At 49.1% G+C, this 24,303-nt stretch overlaps 1 protein-coding gene and 1 pseudogene across 1 annotated transcript in view; both read right to left on the bottom strand.

Moving 5' to 3' along the window:
• The window catches only part of ATP9A (ATPase phospholipid transporting 9A), a 108,916-nt gene extending 84,687 nt beyond the window's left edge, over nucleotides 1-24,229 (bottom strand). The window contains exons 1-3 of the mRNA XM_039863730.1: nucleotides 23,928-24,229; nucleotides 2,184-2,328; nucleotides 510-623 (exon numbers count right to left, since the gene is read on the bottom strand). Coding sequence (XP_039719664.1) covers nucleotides 510-623; nucleotides 2,184-2,328; nucleotides 23,928-24,214 — 546 coding nt within the window. The 5' untranslated portion in view covers nucleotides 24,215-24,229. The remainder of the gene's footprint in view (nucleotides 1-509; nucleotides 624-2,183; nucleotides 2,329-23,927) is intronic.
• Nucleotides 15,721-15,839, bottom strand: LOC120604041 (uncharacterized; annotated as a pseudogene).
• Nucleotides 24,230-24,303: the final 74 nt, after the last annotated feature.

The raw sequence follows: 24,303 nt of genomic DNA on the forward strand, positions 1-24,303 counted from the left end.
TAGGTCCTCAATAACCACCTGCCGAAGGGAAGGAAGAAAGAAAAGGAGGCAAAGGAAGGAATGGAGGGGTGTTCTGGTCACTTCGAACACACAAAGGCACAGAATCTGTTTCTTTTTCAAAACTTCACGCCAAAATACTCTACGCAAAACAAAACAAAAAAAAAATGTGATCTCAGAAAACAATTCAAATGGCACAATCCGCGAAGACAGAGGCTTTGACTTTCCCATCTGCCACTGCATCCCCAGAGTCTAAAACCAGGTGACAAATACTTGCCGAAATAACGAATGACCGAAGAGCAAGACTCACAAGATGAGCTTTATTATAGTTTGATCCTGGGGATGCAGGAAATAAAAGCTTCGACCTCAAAATCCTAGAGACTCTCAATGTGTTGGCTTGAGAGCGTCCTCTCCCTTAAAGGCCCCTGTCCCATCCCAGATGCACAGGCGACACAAAGAAGGCTGTTCCCAAACCTCTGAGGTCACGGAACAGACAGCGCCGATTTACTCACCAGTGGAACCCAGTAGGTATAGAGCGCGCCGAGTCTCATGTCAGGAACAAACTGGGAGCAGGCGAGAAGTAAGAAATAGAGGTTGAAAAAGTACTTGAACTGGTTAAACAGCACCTGAAATGTGGAGAGAAGAGGAAGGAGACATTCAAGGCTTGTCTGATGAGGCGGGTTTAGCGGGAGACGAGCAATGTTTGAAAACCTTTCCTACGGAAGAATGCAACGTACATGCTACTTTTCACATAAAGTGTAAGCCGTTCTAAAAAGTAATAAGAATACAATCTGTAAGAGTAAAAATGTAAATAATGATACATATGGAAACTGTAAGCACCAGATTCAAGACAGTGGTTACCTCTGGGATGAGGAGGGCACGCTGGGGGCGTCAACTGTATCTGTTTTATTTCCTAAACTATTTTATAAGTACAGGTAGACGACTCAGAGTATTGTCTAAGAAGAGGTTTTAGTGGAAAATGCTTACGCTGTAAGACTGATCAAAAAAGCAAGATAACTTGTCATCTCCACAGTAAGATCTCAGCTCTATAAACTACATCCAGTAGAATCCCATCCTGTGTAGCAGGTGGGTTCAACAGTTCCAGCTGCTCCCACGTGCCCCTCGCAGGGAGACTGACACCACGTGACTCACTGGCCACTGAACGAGCAGAGATGACACGTCTCTTCGAGGTTAAGGCAGTTGAGAGCCGTTCGGCCACCTGCTCTTCCCTGGTCACAGAGACGTTGGTGGCCAAGTGTTCCAGATAGCGTAGCTACCAGATGTAGGAGAGAGTGGCCTAGTCTGCATCAGAATTTCCAGGAGCGAAAAATAAACTTTTCTTGACTTAAGATACTACACTTTTGTTTGTGGAGTGGGGGTAGGGGATGAAGCCAGCTAGCAATGAATGTAGTCAAAACCACCCTTAAAAAAAATATTCAAATTGACCTGAAGCTACAGTATAATGTATGTGTGTTTCTGGATTACCTCTCGATGCAAACAACACAGTAATGTTTTTTCTTTTTAATTTCCATCACTGGAACTGGCCGCTACTGCTGCTTCTAAAGTTAATCGGTGTGTGTTTAGAGGTCGTGTTGGATAAAAGTCGGTATTTCATGTATGTGTGTTGGGGAAGGTTTGAGGAGTCCACGTCCCTGGATTTGTAAACGTTAATGTGAAAATGCTGTGACTCCAGGTTAAAATACCAAGCGAAACGGTAACGAGCACCGGCAAAAACATTAACAGAAACTCTCTCTCTGGATGGCAGGATTAAAATTTCCCTCTTCTTTCTCTCCACTCTTACTGCCGCCCCACCCCACGACTTCCTCATACCTGAATATGTATTTTGTGATGATAAGAGGAAAAATTTAAGCATGGCTGATTTTTCTTTTTTCTTGTTTTGGTTATGTTAGGATCCCATAATGCTCTTTTCACTCTGAGGTCCCAATGCACCAAATAAATGTGATGTTATTCTAATTGGGTGGAACCTCACAGCCTGGCAGACGGCAGACAGCCCCCTCCACGCGCTGAGGACCAGGGAACATGGACAGCCAGTGGCTCAGGTGGCACGGAAAACACACGGGGTGTTCACAAAATCTGCCAGGGGGACCTCGGTCTTCTAAGACTGGAGCCATTGCATACATTTGGTGTGGGAAGGAAAAACGGGTATGGTCCCTGCCTGCACGTACCCCAGGAAGAAAGGTGAAGAAATTGTACTTCTGGTTGTTGATGACATTTCGAGGGTACCTCTGGTCTCTCTTCTCGGGGTGTCCCAACCAGACTGTGCGGGGCCTGGGCTCCCCTCCACCACAGCATCTCAGCCAGTCGCAGCACCTGTGGGAAAGACACGCCCACACCATCAAGGCCACGCCCACACCATCAAGGCCACGCCCACACCTGTCCCTTTTCTCAGGACATTTTTCTCTAAAGCAGGGGTTCCCAACTCCCGCTCCCCTGGCCGTGGACTGGTACTGGTTTGTGGCCCATTAGGAACCGGCCGCACAGCAGGAGGTAAGTAGTGAGTAAGCCAAGCGTCATCTGCATTTGCGACCGCTCCCCAGGGCCAGCATCACCGCCTCGGCTCGACCTCAGATCATCAGGCATTAGATTCTCATAGGAGCGCCGGTCCCTGGTGCCAACAAGGTTGGGGACCGCTGCTCTATAGCATCTTCACTGGGTCAAGACCACAGCCACACCTGGGGCTTCATCCTTTAGCGATATGGGAAAACGGAGCTGAGGCTTCTAAGAAGCTGTGGTTGAAATCAAAGATGCTTTGTCCCCAAGCCCAAATTACTTATTTCAAAACGTAGGATTCACCTTTAAAACAGTAAAATTTAGGTTAAAAGAAACAAAAAATCAATATATAGCAACCAGTACTGTTATAACTTATCCATTTTACACATGAGAGAACAAAGCTCAGGACAGCTGAATAAAGAACCCAGGTTTGCCAAGACGTGAGAACCAACCATGTCTAGCTTGTTCTAAATCCAGTGTGTTCTCACCACCCCCCCGGGTCAAGGTTGCTGGTTACACCAAGATTAGTATGTCAAGGAGAAGAGGAAGACTCTGCTCTCCATCCTGGCTCTGTTTCTCAGCAACGCACTGGAGGGACAAGCCAGAAAGAGAATAATGACTCAGAGCGCAGCGTAACCTGGAGACGGGCCAGTGTGCCAACTGTAGGCGGACTGGCCCCAAGTGCCGCCCCCAACGCGACTGTGCCCCCACAGGGTGGCTCATCGGGCACGCCCACTTTCAGGTCACACTCAAGAGGCAAGGGAAATGTGGCCAGCTCTGGCCAAATAAACCCACTCTGAGACTCCCTCCACACCCCCCACACCCCCCAAAAAAGGGAGCTTGTCCTTTAGGAGAGCTCAGAGACAAGGCGTTTGGGGCGTTACAAGCCCTCATGAGCACTGCGATGAAAATAACTCGCTGTCCAGCACACACAGGCCGGAGGGAGGTGCCCAGCCCTGCCAGCCCCTGGAGACGGTGCCGGCTGAAGTGAAACCAACCAGACAAGGCCATTCCGACTCCCATAACCACGGTTCTCCCTTCTTCCCTCCCCACTACGGGCCACGCAGACCCCGGTGGGGTGCTGGGGTGTGAGGCTGAGCGAACACAGTCCCTGGACAAACCAGCAAGCTGCCTTCTCAGACACTCAAAATTTCCATGATGAAACCTGATGCTGTTTCTTAAAAATAGCATCCTCATCCCAGTGAGCTGGTGCCCGGGGTGGAGTGTGGCTCCATTAAGGATGGTTTCGCTTCCAGTAACACACTTGTGTTGGCACCTAAGTTGTCCAGAGGCCAGAGACACACACGGAAGCCTCGAGAAGTCCGGCCCCATTCCTGCTCTTGGGTGCAAATCACCAAGGCTGGCCTTTGGTGGACATTATTACGTGAATGCAGGAAGAGGGAGAGAGAGTTCACTTGACAGGAAGTACACCCTTCTGTCTGCAGAAGCCTTCCTGGTGGTCATGACTGAGTCCTCTGTGGTCCGGCAATTCTCTCCCATCCTATAATAATCCTGTAATAGTTGTCTGTTTCTGATGAAAGCTGAAGAATGAATTTAGAAGAACCACAGTGATGGTTTATGAGTTCTGTCTGTTTTGTTTTAGGAGAAGGTTCCACACAGCAAGCTACCAGGTTAGGCTGTTCATTACTTAATTTGTAGGTGTGTGCACGTACCCAGCACGGCAGGACATTCACTGTGGCGTGCACTGTGGTGGAAAAGCCTGGAAACAAACATGACCGCTCATCGAGGGGGTGGGGGGGGCGCGGCTTAAATAGACAAGGAACGCCCATAAAAGGGAATCCCCAACAATCTCTAAAGGATGAGACAGAACTGTCTGTACTAAATGGCCCTATTTGCAAGCTATACTCAAAAAGCAAGGGCTGAAAGATGTCCAGCACACTGTTCTCTACATGAACTCAAAAGGATACGCACGCGAACACACGCGGAAAATCTCCACGACAGTCTGTCCATTCCCTGGCCTTCCAGTCTTAGGAGTCGATAAATTCGTTTTCTTATACTTTGCTCAAACCCATTTTAGTTGGGTACCTGTCAACCACTACCCCCACCTCCCATCTGACCAGTCCCATTCGTCACATGGCTGGATCGTCCTTAAAGACACAGTCAGTCCTATTGGTTTTGCGTGTCTTCAATTCTCAGTTTCTGGCGAGTGTAACCTATACCGTCAAGCCTGCATTCTATCCTCCTCACCTCTCCACTCGGACTTTAGAGCTGCACTGTCCAACATGGTAGCTGGCCCATGTGGCTTTTTATTTTTAAATTGATTAAAAGAGCTTGGTCCCTCCTTCCTCCAGCCACCTTTTAGTGCTCCACAGCCCAACGAGGCCAGTGGCGATGGATGGGACTGTCTGGATACCAAACGTTCCAACATGACCAGAGGTTGGACGATGCTGCAAGGCATAGGACGGTCCCCAAGACAGAGAATGATCTGGTCCCGAATGCCAGGAGTAGCCGGGTTGAGAATTCCATTTACACAAACTTATTGTAAAAGATAAGTTCGTGATATCGCTATCGTAAATGGAAAACCAGCATCACTTGCCATACATAGAAGGTAAACATCAAAATCAAAGCAATAAAAAACAATGCTGCTAAACTCCCGCTGGATACGGTGGCTCTGAGCCTGAAACGGCCGGCTGCTTCCCATTATTAGGAAGACATTAGCGAGTGTCTGCTGTTAAAGAGTGAGCCCGGACAGGGTTCGCAATACTGAAGGAAAACTGAAAAAGGAAGTGAGCGTCTCGCTGCAGGTCTCCATGTGACTTAGTTCCTGTCCAGGAGTTACTTAGTTTTATCACTGCAGCACCTAGAACCATGGCCTGCTCTTATTTGGGGAACTACGGTCCTCCAAAAAGAAGCCTTGGGTTTGGTGGCAAATTTACAAGTGACCAAGTTCCTCACCGATCTGTCCAAACAGAAGAGATGGCAGCCAGGCTCCCTCGCATCTGGATTTATAACCCGTGCATCTCCCTTCCCCTAGCACCTGCCGCCACACTCCAGCTGCCTAGCAGGTGGACCTCAGCCCTTCAAGGTCTGAGAGCGGATGCCCAGAGCTATGCTGTGGCAGCCGTCACTCTGGTGTCATGGATTGCTACTGTTGCTTCTTAATACCAAACTGAGATGTCACTTGCCAGGACAAAGTAACTCCTATCCCACATTCTGGACAGGCTGGAGAGATGGGGCTACATGGCAGAATCCCTAAGAGTGAGAAATAATGGAGAGGCTGAAAAAGAAGTTAAAAGCAAGAGCCACCGTTTCAAAACAGTAGGACCACGTGACTAGAGTGAGGCAGGCCGGCTTTCGAGCCAGACGGACCTGGGTGCAAATCCCAGCCCTGCTCCACACTGGCCACGTGCTTTTGAGCTACTCATCTTCTGAGCCCATCCCTCTTTTCCTCTCTGTGAAATGACAATAAGACCTGCCTTGCTGAATTATCATGAATGTTAAGGATTTTATACATGAAGGGCATCGACAGGACAATGCTGAGCACATAACGGGCATTCAATTAACAGCAGATAATATTTCTCAGATTGTTTTCCCCAATTAAAAAAGAAAACATGAAACAATTTTCTCACCTGTTGATAGCAACAGCTATCCGACTAGGTTACGATGTAAGGCTGGAATAATTTCGTTTACACTGTTTCTAGCTCAGACCATGTAAACAAAGGAAAAGCAGAGTGGATTTTCTTATGCCCTGACCCTAAAGCCAAGGTTCTGATGGAGGACAGCCTGCTGACCGAGCGGGCAGTGGCTTCACACGATCTGGCTGAAATGCCGGGGAAAAGCAAATATGACGGGGGGAGGGGCCGAGGCAACCGCAGTTCTGGGGTGTAACAAGGAGCTGGCCCTCGCTGCTCTGGGTGTCAGCCCAGTGAGCAGGCACTCAGTAAACATTTGGTGACTTGCCTGCGTGACGCACCAACCTTTCCTGAACCCAGAGTCCAGGAGGAAGCTGCGATCTCAGTGTTGACAATGGGGAGATCCGGGGAAAATGTAAAGGAAAACAAAAGTAACAGTCTACGGCACTGGGCGGGGCTGGGGCATGAGTCTGTACCCCTCTCCCCCACTTCAGGGACACTTGGCAATGTCTGGAGAGATGTCTGGTGGTCACACTGCCGGTGCAGGAAAGGGAGGTGCTACGGGCATCTAGGGCGTAGAGGCCAGGAATGCTGCTTGGCATCCTGCAACGCACAGGACAGCCCACACAGGGGACGATCCAGCCCCAAACGTCAATCATCCCGAGTCTGGGAATCCGGGTCTACAGCAGCACCGTGCCATACACCTCTGTGAGGATGGAGATATTCTATATCCGCACGGTCAAACGCAGCAGCTGCTTAGCCACCTGTAATTCCTGAGTACTCGAAACGTAAAAGTTAAATGTAGTCTTTTAATTTAGTTAAACGGCCACACGCATCCAGCGCCTACGACGTTAGACAGCAGGTCTAGAACGATGGGACCCAAATCGTGAAGCACAGCTGCCTGGGGGCGGATGTAGAGAGGGGAAAAAGTGGAAGTGAGGTACGAAAGGGAACTTTCACTCTTTGTTTGAAGAACACTGAAGTGGCTAGATTTATTTTTTTTTTTTAATTTTTATTTATTTATTTTTTACTGGGAAAATGTAAAATCTAAAGCCAGAAAGAATACAAAGACAGACTAGCTCAAGGAAGTCTGACCACATCTCCAGCCACAGGGATGCTAGTGTCTGGAAGAGAAACGGGACTATGTCAAAGACAAGCAATGTGGCACGTTCTCTTTGGATGGAGAGCTCAGATCCTCTCGCCTGGCCAGTCTCCCTGGAGGGACGAGTCCTGCACAAACATGGGGACTGGCAAGCAACAGGAAATACACAAGAGACGCTCACAGAGATGCTCACAGCACCACTTTAGAGAAAGCAAAACCTAGACATGCCAGAGGCCCAGCATGGAGGGACACCCTGCACGATGGACCCGTAGCAGTAAAAAAATAAGGTCACACGCCGGCAGATCCAAGAGCTGAAGTGAGAGGGAAAACAAAATCATAAAGCTAAAAGATATGCAATTTATTACAGAATATTTTAATAAAAATGATATGTGCTGATATATGCCTGGGAAACGAATACACACACACCCCCCAGACCATTTACTCCATCCTCCTGAGGGGAAGGGACCGACACAAGTGGAGGGAAACGTTGCCTTTCCCTACTTCTCCTGCCTTATGTCTTTCCTGATTGTTCCTTCTGCACAGCAGTGTGCGGTGACTCTCACAAAAGAATGACTCACGTTGCATCCCATCCCTACGATGATTCAATAATTATGGACTTAAGTTCAAGCCTTTTACCTCTGCATCCCAGCCCCTCCAACATCAGCCACTGACAGCAGCCAAGGCAGGAGAGCTCCACAATTCTGTGTGCTCCGTTCCTCCCTCCGCTTTTCTTCAACCCCCAACCCTTCTGCAAGACTCGTTCGCACCCGCCTTCCTGGGCAAGCTCATTTCTTATCTTCTCATCCCTCGAAACCCGATTCTGCTCTTCCCGGAGAAGAGAGGGTGCAGCTCTGCATTCCCTTAGACTTTTCTTTATCGGTTTCTCTTAGACCAGGACCGGCCAAGTCAAATCTACGGAAGCCCAGAAAGCAACATAAAAGAATAAATGAACAAAAATAAACACAGGGGGCATGGGGTAGGCAGCCCCTAGCTCCTGCCAGGATATGCTCCCACACGAGCCCAGCTCAACAGACCATCTAATTCTTCAAGCAGAGATGAAACGCAGATTCGGACGTGCAAATGCTCCATTTTTAAATGCTGGCAACTGATTCCATTTTTAAATTTCATGTAAAACAAAACCCACACTGAGATATCCTTTTTTTATTTAGCATGATGACCAAGCATACTGACACCTGTGTTGGTCAGGGTGGGCGAGCAGACACTTTCACTACTGGGAGGGGTCTAAATCAGTATCAGCTTCAAGGAGGGCAACCTGGTGATAGCTATCAAAATTACAAATGCACATTCGCTATGACCTAGTGAATCCCCTTCGAGACATTCCCACGTGTTTGTTCTAATGTGGACACAAAGACTCATGTTCAAGGTCATTCACCATAACGTTGCTAGTAATAGCAAACCACTAGAAATAACTAAATGTCCATCAGTAGTAAGCTGGTTAAATAAAGTGTGGTATATTTATTCGATGGAATCCTATAAAGCCATTGAAAAGGTAGGGAGGGGGAGGGAGGAAGTTTTTTATGTACTGATGTGGAAAAAACTCAGGGTATATTATGTGAAAAAAATATACTGTACTGTGTAAGGTGTACTAACAATTGAATAGTGGGGGGAAATCTAAGTGTGTGTCTAGACAGGAAGGAAGGAAGGAAGGAAGGAAGGGAAGGAAGGAAGGAAGGAAGGAAAAGGAAGGAAGGAAAAGGAAGGAAGGAAGGAAATAGAAGGAAGGAAGGAAGAAGAAGGAAGGAAGGAAGGAAGGAAGGAAGGAAGGAAGGAAGGAAGAATCAGTATCAGCTTCAGTGGACAGGAAGGAGGGAGAGGAGGAGGAGGAAGAAAAGGAAAAAGAAGAAGGAAAAAAGGAAGGAAGGAAGGAAGGAAGAAGGAAAGCAGAAAGGACAAATGAACACAGGCTCTTTTTGATAAATGCTTTAAAATTCACTGGAATGACTCCGAAGAAATAGATGCGTTTAGGAGGGGCCCTGGGTCGCTGAATGAAGTGGGATGGAGATGCGAGTTTGCAATGTGCCCACTTCTGTACCTTTCAAACACTGAACTACACAGGACTGTGCGACTGACTACTTCTAAATTTAGAAACAAAACACCCCTACACCACCACCAAACAGCACACGGGTCTCGTGTGCCGCATTCCCTTAGACTTTTCTTATCGGTTTCCTGAAATCCCTGTAGCCGGGGATTTCAGCAATGAGCTCATGGGTCCAGGACAGGTCTGGTGCCTCAGCACCCAGCCAGCCCTGGTAACCACAAAATTCCAGAGAACCGAATGAAATTAAATGATTAAATAGAAGACAATCCCTCAGACACTAAAATAAGAATATAAAGTGCTCAGTGTGGGCCACGTGCTCACGGCAAAGCCCTCAGTGGGAACCACTTCCCCTAAACCTCACCACAGTCCGACAGGCTGCTCCAACCTGGCAGATGAGGGGACAGCCCCTCAGGGAGTCCTGCACCTGAGGACGGGCGGAGCCAGCTGTGGGTCCAGCAGGCTGACCCCAGAGCCAACGCTCTTAACCGCAGCGTTTGGAGACCTCACTCCACACCTCTGAATTGTCTGGACAGCAACGTAGGGAGGAGCCCAGATGACAGGGACACACAGGAACACACCGAGGGTCCCCAGTGGCACTGCCCAGACCCGTCTGGCTCCTCCCTCCACCCCACCACCACCAGCCTTAGCAACATCTAACACTGCTCTCGTGATTCCCAGGGGCCACAGTCTTTGGGATCTCAGCCCTCTGCACATTAATCCATTTAGTCCTCAAAACTACTGAGCACTGCAATCACGCCCATTGCACAGAGGTGAACTCACCCGCCCAAGGTCATACAGCCCGTCATCCGTCAGTGGCAGAGCCCACACTTGAACCGAGGCAGCCTCGCTCGAATCCCCGTTCTCAACTCCTCCAGATGCTCAGCACCCACCCCTGGCCTCGGGGAGCCACCACCTCGGCTAGAAACCCTTTTCCCTTCCTGGACTCTGGCCCCCGCCCACCCTGTTCTCGTGGCAACCTGGGAGCAGCCACTGCTACAGCAGGCTCCACCTCGGGCGTGGCTCTGGCACTGTGACAGCCCCAAGAAGGTCACGGGAGATGTTTCCAAGAGCGCCTGTAAAGCACCAGAGGTTCCAACACCTGTCCCTCCAGGAAGAGGCAGTGCAGGTGCTGAGGGTCTGGTACGATGACAGCTCAGGTGTGGAAGACCACTCCCCAGGTAGCCTGCTCGCACCTGTCCTAGTGTCGCTGCTGCAGGGGAATGCCACCCTGCACTCCGGACACAGTGCTGCCGACCTCCGCCCTTTGCAAGGAAGCCAGACAGGGCTGCACTGGGCTCTGCTGCCTACACACAGGCACAGGCTTTCTTTCATCATTCAGATTCACTGAACGCTTGCAGACTCCCAAACGTCTCTTGCACAGCCACCGACCACGCCATCACGAGGGGTTAAGTTCATCGAGAACATCCACAGAGCATGTATTGTATAAGCCAGCGTGTCCTCAAGCAACCGCAGGCCCCTTCTGTCCCCCGCCCTCGTGCATCTCACTCATTAATAAACAGGAAACACGGCTTGTTGTAGACAGAGAAAGGAAAACATATGCTCCTACTTTCTCTCTTTTTAAAACTTTCCCAATCTCGTGGGCAGGCAAATTTAAGATGGAAGAGGAGGGCATCACCCCGATCCTGACCCTGGAATGTGAGGCAATCTCGGCCTTCACGGGGCGTAAAATGGCAGAGCCCTTCCGGAAGGCCGCCTGTGACGTGAGGTCACAGCCCTGGAACGCCCATGTGCTCCATTTAACCCGGTGACCTGGGATTCTAGCCTGTGTACACTCGCCAAAATTCAGGAGAAAGCTCATCCATCGAGATATCCCCTCTAGACTAAGTTCTAATCTACAATGGCAAAAACAAACCGAAACAGTGTCACTGAACAGCCATTCGATAAAAATATAGACCGAAAGAAATTAATGCACCTCAGCATTAACATTCAGAGCGATGACTTTAAATAACTCGAGCTTTCGGTTCTCTGCAACGGGACCCATTGCTTTTCTATAACAGAAATTATCGCTTTTGTGATGGAGGAAAAAAAAAAACTCTAGCACTTGGACGTCCGTCCTGTGCAGGGCCCCAGAGCTGGGGACGGAGCTCGGGCAGGGCCTGGAGTGAGTCTGGGGCCACGCACGCCTTGCTGGGCCACGCACGCCTTCTCTGGCTTGGCTGTGCAGGCGTCTTTCTGGAGCAAGCCCTGGTCCCCTGAGCCGAGCTGCTAGTATCGCTATGTGGCACACGGCAGCCCACTGCGACTCGGGGGGATGCTAGCTAGCATCTGACGGAGCCTCAGCCCCAGTTAACGCGACCGCTTGGAAACACAAGAAGTTGCAGAAGTTGCTGGGAGAGCCAGTGAGGACCAAAAAGGGGACATCGCCCGCCAATTGGCAAACGTGGAATCAATTTGAGATCTGCAGCCCAGGCCTCTGACAAGCTGCTTCTGTGGCTAATTCCTTAGAGCAATGGGAATGAGGAAAGTGGGGTGAAAAGGGGGAGGGAGGAGAGGGGAGGGAGGAGAAAAAGGGCCTGAATTCTCTTTCCTTTCTGTGCAGAAGATGGTTCCACTGCTTTTCCTCCTTCCAGCTCCAATGCTCAGCTCACGCCTTCACTGAAAGCACACCGTGTCCCCACACACCACTTCCCTCCCTGATGAATTAGGAACGCAGAGTCCTTTGGGGTTACTGGAGCATTGCTTTCCTGGAGCCTACTATTTTGCAGGCAGACAGGAGGGTGGCAGCAGAAAACAAGCAACAACAATAAAATAAACAAACAAATACATAAATAAATAAGTAAAATGCGGAAACATGTCACTGGGTGGGAGGCAGCTCCCTTAGAGTGGGTGGTCCGAGAAGGCCTCTCTGAAGAAGGGACAATTGAGCCAGGACCAGTGAGACAAGAAGGCAACAGCTTATGAGCTACATGCCCCTGGGAGGGTTACTGAACCCCCCTAAGCCTCAGTTTCCTGGGAAATGGAATAATGACAGTACCCAGTGTGGGGACTGCGTGTCAATGCCACAAGACAATCCACTTAAACCGCCCAGGGCAGTGGTACTGGCACCCATGAAACCAAGAGAGTGACAAAAATCTGTGACGTGTCACCACCTGGAAGCTCCCGCTGGCAGGGATTCCTGTCTGTTTTACTGCTCTATCCAAATATCGAAACTGTGCCAGGGGCAGGGTAAGTGCTCAGCAAATATTTATGGAGTGAATGCATGGCAGCCTCTGAAATGTCCAAAAACCAAGGCTAAGAATCCCGCTGTCCACGGTGTGATAAGCAAGCATAGCTGTTTTGTGAGTGTCACTCTGCAGATCGAAATTATCAGACCTCAAACAGGTAACTTCTCGGGTCTAAGAGTCTGTGCCTCCCTCAGCTTGCCCTTGGTCTGCCTTTGGGGTGACTACTTTGGAGGTCCAGTGTTCAGTATGAAAACATCATTTAAAAAATGAAAACGAGAATTGACTTGTGAAAATACAGGGCCCTGGTTAAGAAATTTGGTGAAAATCTACTGAAAGAAATAATACGTTGTCATTTGAAGTGTCATTTATGAAGTATCTCGCGATACAGGTAAAACCTTACATTCACAATGCTAAGTGAAAAGAGTAGGAAAAATAAAGAACTCATACAACTCAATAATAACAACAACAAAAACAAACAATCAAAACAAAATATGGGCAGAGAACCTGAACAGATACTTCTCCCTAGAGGACAAATGGCCAACAAATATTTGAAAAGATGCTCAACATCGCTAGCTATTAGGGAAATGTAAATCAAAACCACAATGTGATACCATCTCGCACCTGTTAGAATAGCTATAATCAACAGGACAAGTAATAACAAATATTGGAGAGGATGTGGAGAAAAAGGAACCCTCATACACTGCTGGTGGGACTGCAAATTGGTACAGCCACTATGGAAAACAGTATGGAGGTTCCTCAGAAAACTGAGAATTGATCTACCCTATGATCCAGCAATCCCTCTACTGGGTATTTACCCCAAAGACTTGAAAACTCATATCCGAAAAGATATTTGCACACCGATGTTCATAGCAGCATTATTCACAGTGGCCAGGACTGGAAGCAAACGAAGTGTCCTACGATAGATGTTTGGTAAAGAAGCTGTGGTACATATATACAATGGAATATGACTCAGCCATAAGAAGAGATGAAATCCTGCCATTTGCTAAGCGAAATAAGCCAAACAGAAAAAGTTGAAAATCACATATCGCTCATATGTGAGATATAAACCTAAAGGCAACAAATGAACAGGACAAACAAACAGAGATGTGTGGACGTGGACAATAGACTCGTGGTTACCAGAGGGTAGGGGTTGAGGGGAGGGGAGGAGGTAGATCAAAGGGGGTCAAATATGGTGACAGAAAGAAATCTAACTATGGGAGGTGAATGCACCGTGTAAATATATATGTGCCTTACTGTTAAAAATAAATAAATAGAGTAGGCAATAAAAACACACGTGTTACACGGTTGTAATTTACACACAGAAACAAGCCACGGAGAACGCAGCACATGCTAAAACGTTCGTGTCGGGCTGCTCGTCTCTGAAGGGAAAGTTAACGTCATCCAGCGGTTTTCTGTCCTCCGATCTTTCTTTAATACATACGTGTACCTTTAGTTTTAATTTTATACTTATAATGTACAAATAAGCAGATACGGAACATGTAAAATTGTATATAAGTAACATATAAAATTAAAAAATAAAATTAAAAATAAAAACGTTACATCGATTTTGCACCTTTTTTTAGTGTTTTCCTCGTAATGCAACCTACTCAAGAAGAATGGGAAAGAGAAGGCGGCTGTGCTGTGACTGTTTTGCCAGATTTAGGTTCAGGGGTGCCATGGCTGAGCTAACCTGTATGTCTAAAACTTAACCTCAGATCAAGAAAAGGAAGCTTCTCAAATAAATCATAAAAAAAAAAGAAAAAATATTTCTTGTAACACGACTATGTTCCCACGAGGATGGCTGAAGCGAAGGGAGACAGACAGCCCCGAGTGTTGGTGAGGAGGCAGAATCAGAACCCTGCCTGCTGGTTCCGAAACGGTGGAAAATTATCAGTTTCTACTAAAGGTAAACATGACAGACTCTAGCACCCGGCACGGCCACGTGGTCAAGGGACTAAAAGGTATGTTCACAGCAGCGCTACTCACGAGAGCCAAAACTGGACACAGCCCCAACGTCCAACAAGAGGAGACAGGACAGAGATGATACAGTCACACGAGGTGTACGTGTGGCCATAGGAATGAACACGTTATAACGCACGGGCGACATGGCTCGATCTTACCCACAGAACGTGGAGCCGGAACAGCCAGGCTCGAGGGAGCAGGTGCTGCGTGACTAAATTTGTTCCAAACTAGGTGAAACGAATCTCTGCTGTTAGAAGTCAGGGTACAGGCTATGGTGGGGGGAGGGAGGGAACAGGGGGAGGCTGCTGAGGGAACGGCCTGTTTCTTTAGTGGCTACAGGTTACACGTGTGTGTCCACTTGATGCCCTTTTCTGGGTGTGAACGTGTATGCATGTGTGTGTATATATGCATCATCTTTTAAAATTAGCTTATTTAGGGGAAAAATACCTGCCAGGTGGGACGGGTGGCCTTACTCATTTACTACCTGGTCCTTTGATTTACCCGGATGTGGTTGTGTCACTCCGTGTAGGACAGCCTCTAAGTGCCTTTAATTTCTTGGGAGCAGAACATGAGAAGAAGGGGGATGAAGTTCTCCAGTTTTAAATTTTATTTGCTAAAACATATTCGGATTTGAGTGATTTCCTTTTACAGTGAGGACATTTTAGACATAGACATTCGGCACTTTCTGCCCCATTAGCGCAAATATGTCTCATACAGAGTGGGTGAGGAAGAAAATAAGGCTCGACATGTAACTTTGAAAACAGATACTGTTTCATAAGAATGTATAGTTGCTGGGGTAATCTGAAACTTCTAGAATATTTCTCTGTGTCACATCATTTCTGCTAATAATCAGCCTTTACCAGGAACAATGGAAGACACATGCACCTCCACATCACTGAAGCCTCAAAAAACCCCAATTCCTCTCCCGACAAAAATCACCTGCTCTAAATGGACAGTATAGGAACACTCATGTGGGAGAGGGCATCGGGACAGGCTGCAAGATGCAATCTGCTGCCTAAACTCAAATTAAAATGAGTCTTTGAAAAAGGGTCCCCAACCCCCGAGCCATGAACCAGTACTGGTCCGTGGCCTGTTAGGAACTGGGCAGCGCAGAAGGAGGTGAGCAGCGGGCAAGCCAGCGAAGCTTCATCTGTATCTGCAGCCGCTCCCCAGCGCTAGCATCACCGCCTCAGCTCCGCCTCAGGTCATCAGGCACTAGATTCTCACAGGAGCACCGGTCCCTGGTGCCACAAAGTGTTTTAAAATTTAAAACACTGAGAAAAGTCCTTGTCATTTTTTTTTTTTTTTTAACATCTACAGCACTTGGTCTTCCTAGGTGGTCTCCCATACAAGTACTAACCAGGTCCGACCCTGCTTAGCTTCTGAGATCAGACGGGATCGGGTTTGTTCAAGGTGGCATGGCCATAGACAAGTCCTTGTCATTCTAAATCAAAACCATTCTAAAAGGAAAAAACCTTCTGCTCTTCAGTTTCATCACTGTAAACAGGGTTGTCAGGATGATTAAGCAGGAAGGTCCACATAAATCGGCCCAGAACAGCGCTGGCCACCTAACACGTACAGAATAATTGTCAGTGACGACTCTAATTCTCACCAAACTAATCGAGCACAAATCTAAGTGACGAGAACTAACTCAATAAAGTGCAACCTGGAAATGTGACTACTGTAAACTCATTAAGCAAAAGGAAACATCGGGGGACAGTGCCTAGTGCCCCCACCCTGCAGAACACCTGGTGACTTGGGTTCCTGTTTTCAGCCCAGTCCACATGACTTTGCAACACGCTCAGAGAGAGCTCTCGAGACTTCTTTATACTTGCTAAAGAACTCATAAACATCAGTTTAAAATAAAGTTTTATTAATAATACCAAGAGATACCACACCTGCCAAAATAGCCATAAACGAGATGCTTCGTGTATTATTAGTTTGCTGGGGGGGCTTAAACAACCAAAATTTATTTTCTCAAAGTTCCAGAAGCTGAAAGTCCAAGACCAAGGTGTCGGCAGGGTTGGTGTCCTCTGAAGCCTCTCCGCTTGGCTTGTAGATGGCCGCCTACCCCTGTGTCCTCACAGAGTCTGTCTTCACACCGCTGGTCTCTCTCTGTGTCCTAATCTCCTCTTATAAGTACACCAATCAGCCTAAACTTAACTCGTTTAAGCTCAATCTCTTCTTTAGCGGCTCTATCTCAAAATACAGTCACCATCTGAGGTGTTGGGGGTCAGGACCTCAACATATGAATTGGGGGGAAAGGGTAGCAGATACAAATCAGCCCCTAACACTTCCCAAATGTTCCCTTCCAACAGCTCCAGGCTTCCTTAGTTATTAAATCAGAAAGCTTAACTCATAGCTAAGAACAATAGTCCAAACATGAATTTCTTGCCTAACTGGTTTTTCTTTTTCTTTTTTTAAAGACAGGATGAGTCACCTTAAAAGTCAATAAGGGACATATAAGGGACATGGCCATTTATAGTGTATATTCATTCCATTAGTCCAGTGGTTCCTAACAGGTGTAATTTTGCCCACCTCCACTCCCCATTCCCCCAACCCTGCCCAAGGGACACTTGGCAATGTCTAAACATTTTGGTTGTCACAAATAGGGAGAGGAAGCTACTGGCATTCGGTGGGTGGAGGCCAGAGATGATGCTAAACATCCTACAACGGAAAAGGCACCCACCACAACAGAGAGTGATGAAACCCAAAACATCAACAGTGTCAAAGCAGAGAATCTCTCAGGTCTAACCAGGCCCATCTGACTTCACCTTGTGTCACGGCAGATGGCCCAGCCGAGGCTGCGGGGCTCTGCCAGGCCCTGTTCTATGAGGAAGGAGGGCCCTGCTCACACTTCTCACTGCTTCTTCCTCAGGAAAGACAGCTAACAGGCTCATCCCCGGCATTTGGCAAATGCCATAGACGCCTAACTGGGAGGAGGCACGAGAATCCCCACAATCCCCACAAGAAGCCTTTCCTTCCACGGAACCACTTCCAACTGGGCTCCCCCATAGCGCCCCCCCAACCTGTTCAGACAATGACGAAAGTGACATTAAAATCCCCAATCGACCTGGTAAACTAACCACTGTTTTAAAAATCATGTTTCTCAGAAACAACTTGGCAAAAGAAAAAAAAAATTTTTTAATCTATCAGCACAATCAGATCATCCACGTCTGTTTCCTCGTAGCAACAATATTGTACTTTTTGGACTGACGGCAGCATTTTAGCACAGGCCGCTGCTTCCTAAATGTCAGGCGTGATCTGGGGGCCATCTACAAACCTCATCAACTATTACTGACTTCAACCTTTTCTTTTACTGGGTACTTTTTGACTTAAATGTATCCTAAGAGGAAACTTCCTATTAGGAACACAAAGAGAAAACAAGTATCATTTGGGACAAACAGAAAGAACCATAAAAATAATTGCTCACCTTTCGATGTCTGGCAGTGAGCCACCTACAGTGACCTTTGGTGACATTCCCCACTGGCCATCTTTTGAATACTTGGTATCAATCTCTCAAAGTCACACACAGGAAAGAAAATAGATGCTAGCTTCAGAAACCATCTCCATCCTAACTCTTCAGGTAAAAGTCATTAACAAAACCCTTACAGCTAGTCGTTTTCTTTCTAAATTAAACCAAAGTCCACTCACTGTCATGAGTGAAGCTGGAGATGCTTCATGTCCATTTCCAAAGGTGGCCATAACATGCGGCCAGCCCTAATAAATGACCTTCATCATTTGCATCTTAGTAAAGATATTAAAAGAATGATCTGAAAAGTAATAGACTAAAGTCCAAAAAGAGATCGTTCAACACCTTGCCTCCTTCCTCCAACTTCTTGTGTGTATGTGGCTGAGGTCAAGGTCACATGGCCACCCTCTTTCCTTGGGGACTGGGGTGTAAGGCCTGCCCTCACCGGCCTTCCTCAGGGCAGCCCCAGTGGGCCCGGCTCCTGCGTCCACACTCTACCCTTGAGCCTCCCTCCCTGGGTTCGTGATTCCGTCACCCCTGGTGTCACTGCCTGTGACCGGTGAGCTCAGAGCAGGGCCCTCGGCAGGGACTCTGCAATGGAAAATGGGTGGCAGAAGTGCAGCTGGGCTGCCTGGCAGGGCACCACTGCCAAGCCTTGTCCTGTTCTCATCCGAGGGAGTGAAGAGCTGTTTATGTGACTGTCCACTCTGCCACAGAGGGGAAGGGCTAGGGTCCTGCATTTCACCCACCAGCACGATCCCCCCTGCCCCAGCTTCCCCTAAACACACCCCTGCACTCTGTATACCGAACCCCAGCTCCACTGCAAAGGCGCACACGCCTGTCCACTGGTTAACCCTCACGGCTCGTGGTCCCGGTATTTGTGAATTCATCTGCTGCCGAAAAGGCGTAACCTCGACATCAGTGCCCACAGCACTCTTGGGGTCATTCATGGACGCATGGAGTGCACCAAACCTGAACCCCCCTCACGCACGGTCCCGGCTGAGGTCAAACGAGATGACCCTCTGTCTTGTTTCAGCTCATGCCAAACGCGTGTCCTCTCCACTGTCTCTTTAGTGCCCTGTTTGTCACATTTTGTGTTTTCTGTTAGCCATGTCACGTTTACGACGGCCCCCAGCACAGTGCTGAAGTACTATCTCGGGTCCCCAAGGATGAGAAGCTATGATGTGCCTCAGGGGAAATACAAGATCAGCTTCCTTCAGACATGAGCTACCGTGTTGTTGGCGAGTTCAGTGTTGACGGGCCAGCAATATACACCAGATGTGGTGTGTTTAAACAATGTATCTACAACAAAGTTCTGCGTTGATCAGTTGACAAAAATGTTGTGAGCAGAGGCTCGTCGTCACCTAACCCCGCACTTTTCTCAGGAGCAGTAGCTCACTATTGACTAATTCGGTGTCACCGGGGACTTTACAGACCATAACTACTGTGAATAATGAGAATCAACTGTACTGTACACCTAATACGATACCCACCATGTCAAAAGGAAAAGGGCATTTTAACCCCCCAAATTAGAAGTGACAGCTTCAATAAAGAGTGCAGACCTTTCGACCGAATTAAATGTATCTATAGGAAGAACTCCCTACGGTGCCATGATTCTTCTCAGTTTCCGAGAATGGTGAAATCTGATCACTGACAGACCATGGTCCTGGCCTGGTGTCGAGGACGGCTGCAAAGGGCCACGTGGCCTGCTGTGGCCCTGTCACCGGACACTCAGTAATCTGAGGTCTGTGATAGCTTCTAACAGTCAGGTACCCTGCGGCCATTTTCCAGCCAGAGTTCTCACCAGCCCCTCTACAAAGATCTAGAAAGATGCTATGCAGCGCGAGGGTCCACGTGAGGCCCGGTCCCACCCTCCAGACTGTGATGACGATTTCGGACAGTCTCTGAGGGCTCACATGCTGCTGTGCATGGATTATACCAGACCACAAAGGCACTCTTACTTGTCCCCATTGTACAGAGGAGGACACTGAGGCACACAGGGGGAAGGACAGTGACACAGACTTCTGTAAGGACTAAAACGGCAAACCTGGTCATTACCCTGAGTCTGTGTGATCCTGGCATCCAAACTCAACCACGAAGCAAAAAGGCCAGCATCCTGCCCTGCGTATTTAAAACTGTAGCTGACGACATTATCTTTAGTCTTACAGCAGTTTTCAAAATGCAATATACCTTAACTGCCACTCCCAGATTCTCTCTCCTGCGGTCACTTGGCAAAAGAATCATTCATTGTTACTGGAGGGAAAAACAAATAAACTGAGAAAAACCAGCACAGGGGACAGAGGTGATGAATAAATGCCTCCCAGCTGCCAGCCCTGGCTGCTCCCAGAACCGCCCCCCGCCCCGCATTCTCTTAATTTGGAGTCAGACTCACCTGAGTTCTTATTGGTTTCTGCCACGCATTCTTGGCCCCAAATAATTGCTTAATCTTTCCGGGCCTCAGTTTACTTGTTAGTGAAACGAGGATAAAAATATTGCAACGTCAAAGAGCCATTCTGCAGCCCAGTGAGAAAACACTAGTTTAGGACAAAACACTGCAAATCTTAAATAAGTATTCATTCCCCTCCTCAGTGGTCAGTGTATGAGTCACGCAATATGTCGGTTTAAATTCTGCACCCTTGAGCCCTGAGATGCCCCAGCTGCACCCGCCATGCTAAGTGGCTCCCAGTCCGACCGGGCAGCCTCACTGGGACTAGAAGCTTAGTGTGAGAATCCCTTCCCCAGGCCTACGAGACACACCCTCTGCATTAGCTTCCCCCGCTGCCCTAACAAATCACCACAAAATTACTCTTTTACAGTTCTGGACGTCAGGAGTCCAGAGCGGGTCTCGTGGGTCTAAAATCGAGGTGTTGGCAGGACCAGGTCCTTCTGGAGGCTCCAGAAGAGAATCTGTTCCCTTGAGTTTTCTAGATGCCCCATATTCCTCTACTTGTGGTCCAGCCTCCATCTTCAGGTCTCTCTCCAGCTCTGGGACTCACGCTCCTGCCTCTCTTTTGAGGATGCTTGTGATTATCCGTAGGGCTCCCCTGAGACATCCGAGATCGTCTCCCCATCTCAAAATCATTAATTTCACATCTGGAAAGTCCCTTTTGCCATGAACGGTACCAGTCACGGGCCACACGTGGATGTCTTTGGGGGACCCACCACACCAGTAAATATTAAGATGTTCTGAATGCTTAGTGCTCTAAATTTTATATGAACTGCGTCTCAAAACAACTCTATGAGGTATAAATATTGTTATTCCCACTTTACAGGTGAAAAAACTGAGACCCAGTAATTGGGTAAAGTAATTTGGGTAAAGTAATTTTCCCAAGTCACACAGCTGATAAGGAGTAGGGCCTGGGCTTGAACCCAGCTCAACTCCCAAACCCAAGCTCTAAACCACCAATTTCCTGTGTTTCACCAAGAAGAAGAGAACTCCAGCCAGAAACGAAGCACGTGACGTCAGAAAATGGTTTCCAGCCATATGGGGCAAATGCCTTGTTTCCTAACTAAACTGCAGCAACAGCTTCCTCAACAGCAGGATGTGGAGCTGTCTCAAGAGAAAATGAGCACAGGATTCCTTCAGCAAACAGACTGCATGTCTTGGCAGCATGACATAATTAATACTGAGTGACACTACCTCCTGGGACTCATGGCACCTACTTTTTTTTGTTTTTGTTTTTGTCTTTTAACCACAAAATCCCCCCAACCAACCAACAGCTTAGAGCCACGAGGTGAAATGAGCTACCTGGGTAGAAAACCAATCCCTCGCAATGACTACTCTTCGTCTCCAGCAAATTCTTTGACGTCACTGAATCTCTTAGTTTTCTCGTCTATAAAATGGGGAAATCAGTTTCCAAAACTCGCACCATCGTGATAAAGATTAAAAACACAGCCATTTAATCTCAAGTGCCCAGCAGAGAGCGTGACACATCATATAAGTTCTTCTTTCTTTACCTCAACTCCCCACTCCCTATTATATTTCAGGAAATCTTGTCATCACTTTCTTCCAAAGTGTTTCCATATACCAAGAGTCCCACCTTCCCGTGGCTACGCCTAAAAATGCAGACTAACTACAAGGACGGACCTGCAAATGCCTGGCTCTCCAATACACGATTTGAACCTGAATCCTTGTCACTGTTCAGAAAATAAATTAGTTCCAAAGTGACAAATTTTAAAGGGAGTGTGATCTTCCATTCCAATACCAGATAGTAATCTTTTTCTTTTTTAACTGACGGCCCCACTTCCCCTGGGTCCCCATATTAATGGTGCATAGTTCTATCATGGTGATTATTACTTAATTATTTGCAGTTTCTCTCATGCACTGAATCAGAGGTTCTCAGCTGTCACTGCCATTAAAATCATCTGGCAGCTTTGAAAAAATTAGATACCCAGCTCCCACCCTCGATTCTTTTTTCAAAGATCTAAAATCTTTGAGCAGGGACAGTAACTGTTTAAGCCTCTCAGGTGGTTCCAATGCACAGGCAGGGTCAGGACACCTGCACCTGTTGGGCAGGTCTTGTTCAATTCACCTTTGCATCCCAGTCACGTGGTATGGACTCTGCATATAGTAGGCATTTCATAATTGGTTTCGGCATGAATAATTAAACTTTAGAGTCCAAGTTTCATATAAATGTATTAAAGTATCTATTGAGAATGTATATTACAGGCAAGCACTATTCTAGGCATAGAGCTCCCGGTTATTTGTCACCATTCTTTAGTCCTGAATGGTCAGGATTCAAACACGGGAGAACAGAGAACCATCCTGAGTTCAATCTCCATTTTGCAGCTCGGTCCCAGCGGTCCCCAACCTCGCTGAGCTGGTTTCCTCCTCTATGTTACATCAATAGGGCCACCTCACCGGAAGATTCAAGGCAGACAGGGACAAAGACCCACAAAATGGCAGCTGGAATCATTCCTTTTTTTTAATTTTTATTTTTTTAATTTCCATGGACACCTGATGAAGCCACCCTAGGGGTTCACCCTCCCCACCTTCTGCACCAAGCAACTGACGCTGCAATAAGCGGCGGCCACAGGATAGTGCCAGAGAGGACAGGACGCTAAGGGGGAAGGGCGGACCCGAGGCCGAAGCCCCGCCCAGCTGCCATTCTCAGCCTTCAGGGGACCTCGGCCTCACCTGGGCGGGCCGGGGGAATGCACATTTCCAGGTCTCACCCTTCCCGTAAGAATTGACTGGCGGGTCTGGGCGGGGGCCTGGAATTCTGCATTTTTACCAGCTCCCCGCAACCACTGGGTAAATCTGTCGCAGGCGGTGCCTCAGCCCCTCAAAACCTCAACAGGTCATTGCCATCCTCCGAACAGGAAGGCAGAAGGGCGCAAAATATCAATCCATCCCCTCTCCGAGGGAGAGAGGCCCACGCCTACGCTGTCCTGGGTCTGTCAATGCGGGGAAAGCCACAGCAGGTGGCGAGCCCTGCTTGCCAAGGGCCACTTCCCTTAAATGGTGGGGGCTGGAGGGGTCTCCAATCTACCACTCCCTCCCGCCCTCCTGCGGCTGCTGGTTCGGGTTCGCCCAGGGCCGGGGCGGGGAAGGTGGCCGTCCCCGGCTGCGACCCGCACCCCGCGGCGGGCATGCGGAGGCGCCTGTGCCCGCACCCCAAAGAGCTGAGCATATCCGGGCGCCCAGCGACTGCTCCACGAGCGCAGCACCGACTGAGACAGACAAGGTCGTAATCACAGCGACAAGGAGGAATCAGGAAACAATAAAAACGGTCCAAAGGCATATGGCTGATCCTAATTCCGCGCGCCCGTAAACAGCGCTGAGAGGGCCCAGCCTCTCCGGGTTTCTCAAGCAAGGTGGGCTGGGGCGAAAGGCAGCCGGGCGCTCGGGCCCAACCGGACCTGGATCGCGCGGGGGGCCCGGCCCGGGGCTGGAGCCGGGATGACGAAGCCCCCTCCCCGCCCGCCTGCCCGCCCGGCCCGGCCGCGGGCTCATGGCGCCGGGCGCGGCCAACCTGTCAGGCCGGGCCGGGCTCCAGGCTCCGGCCGCGCGCGGACAAAGAGGCCAGCGCGGCTCCCCGCTCACCCGGCGCGGGGCCTGCTGTCCATCCGCTTCTTCTGGCGCACCGGCTGCAGCGGGATGTTGTCCGTCATGTCGCCCGCGCCGCCCGCCTTGGCTGCCGCGCCCCCCGCGCCTCCTGGGCCGCCGCCCGGTCCGGCCTCCGCGCCGCCGCCCGCCGGCGCCGCGCCGCCCCGGGGGAGGAGGCGGCGGCAGCGGGCGGGCCGGGCCCGCAGAGAGGGGGCGAGGTCGCGAGCGCCGGGCCACGCGCGGAGCCGCCCGCGCGGCCCGACCGACGGACACGGGCGCACCATGGGCCCGAGCTCCGCGCGACGCCCGCTCGCCCCGCGCCGCGCCTGCCACGGGGGGCGGCTGGCCGTGCCCGCGCCGCCACCGCCGCCGC

Source organism: Pteropus medius, unplaced genomic scaffold, assembly GCF_902729225.1.
Source record: "Pteropus medius unplaced genomic scaffold, Ma_sr-lr_union100, whole genome shotgun sequence".
Classification (NCBI taxonomy): domain Eukaryota; kingdom Metazoa; phylum Chordata; class Mammalia; order Chiroptera; family Pteropodidae; genus Pteropus; species Pteropus medius.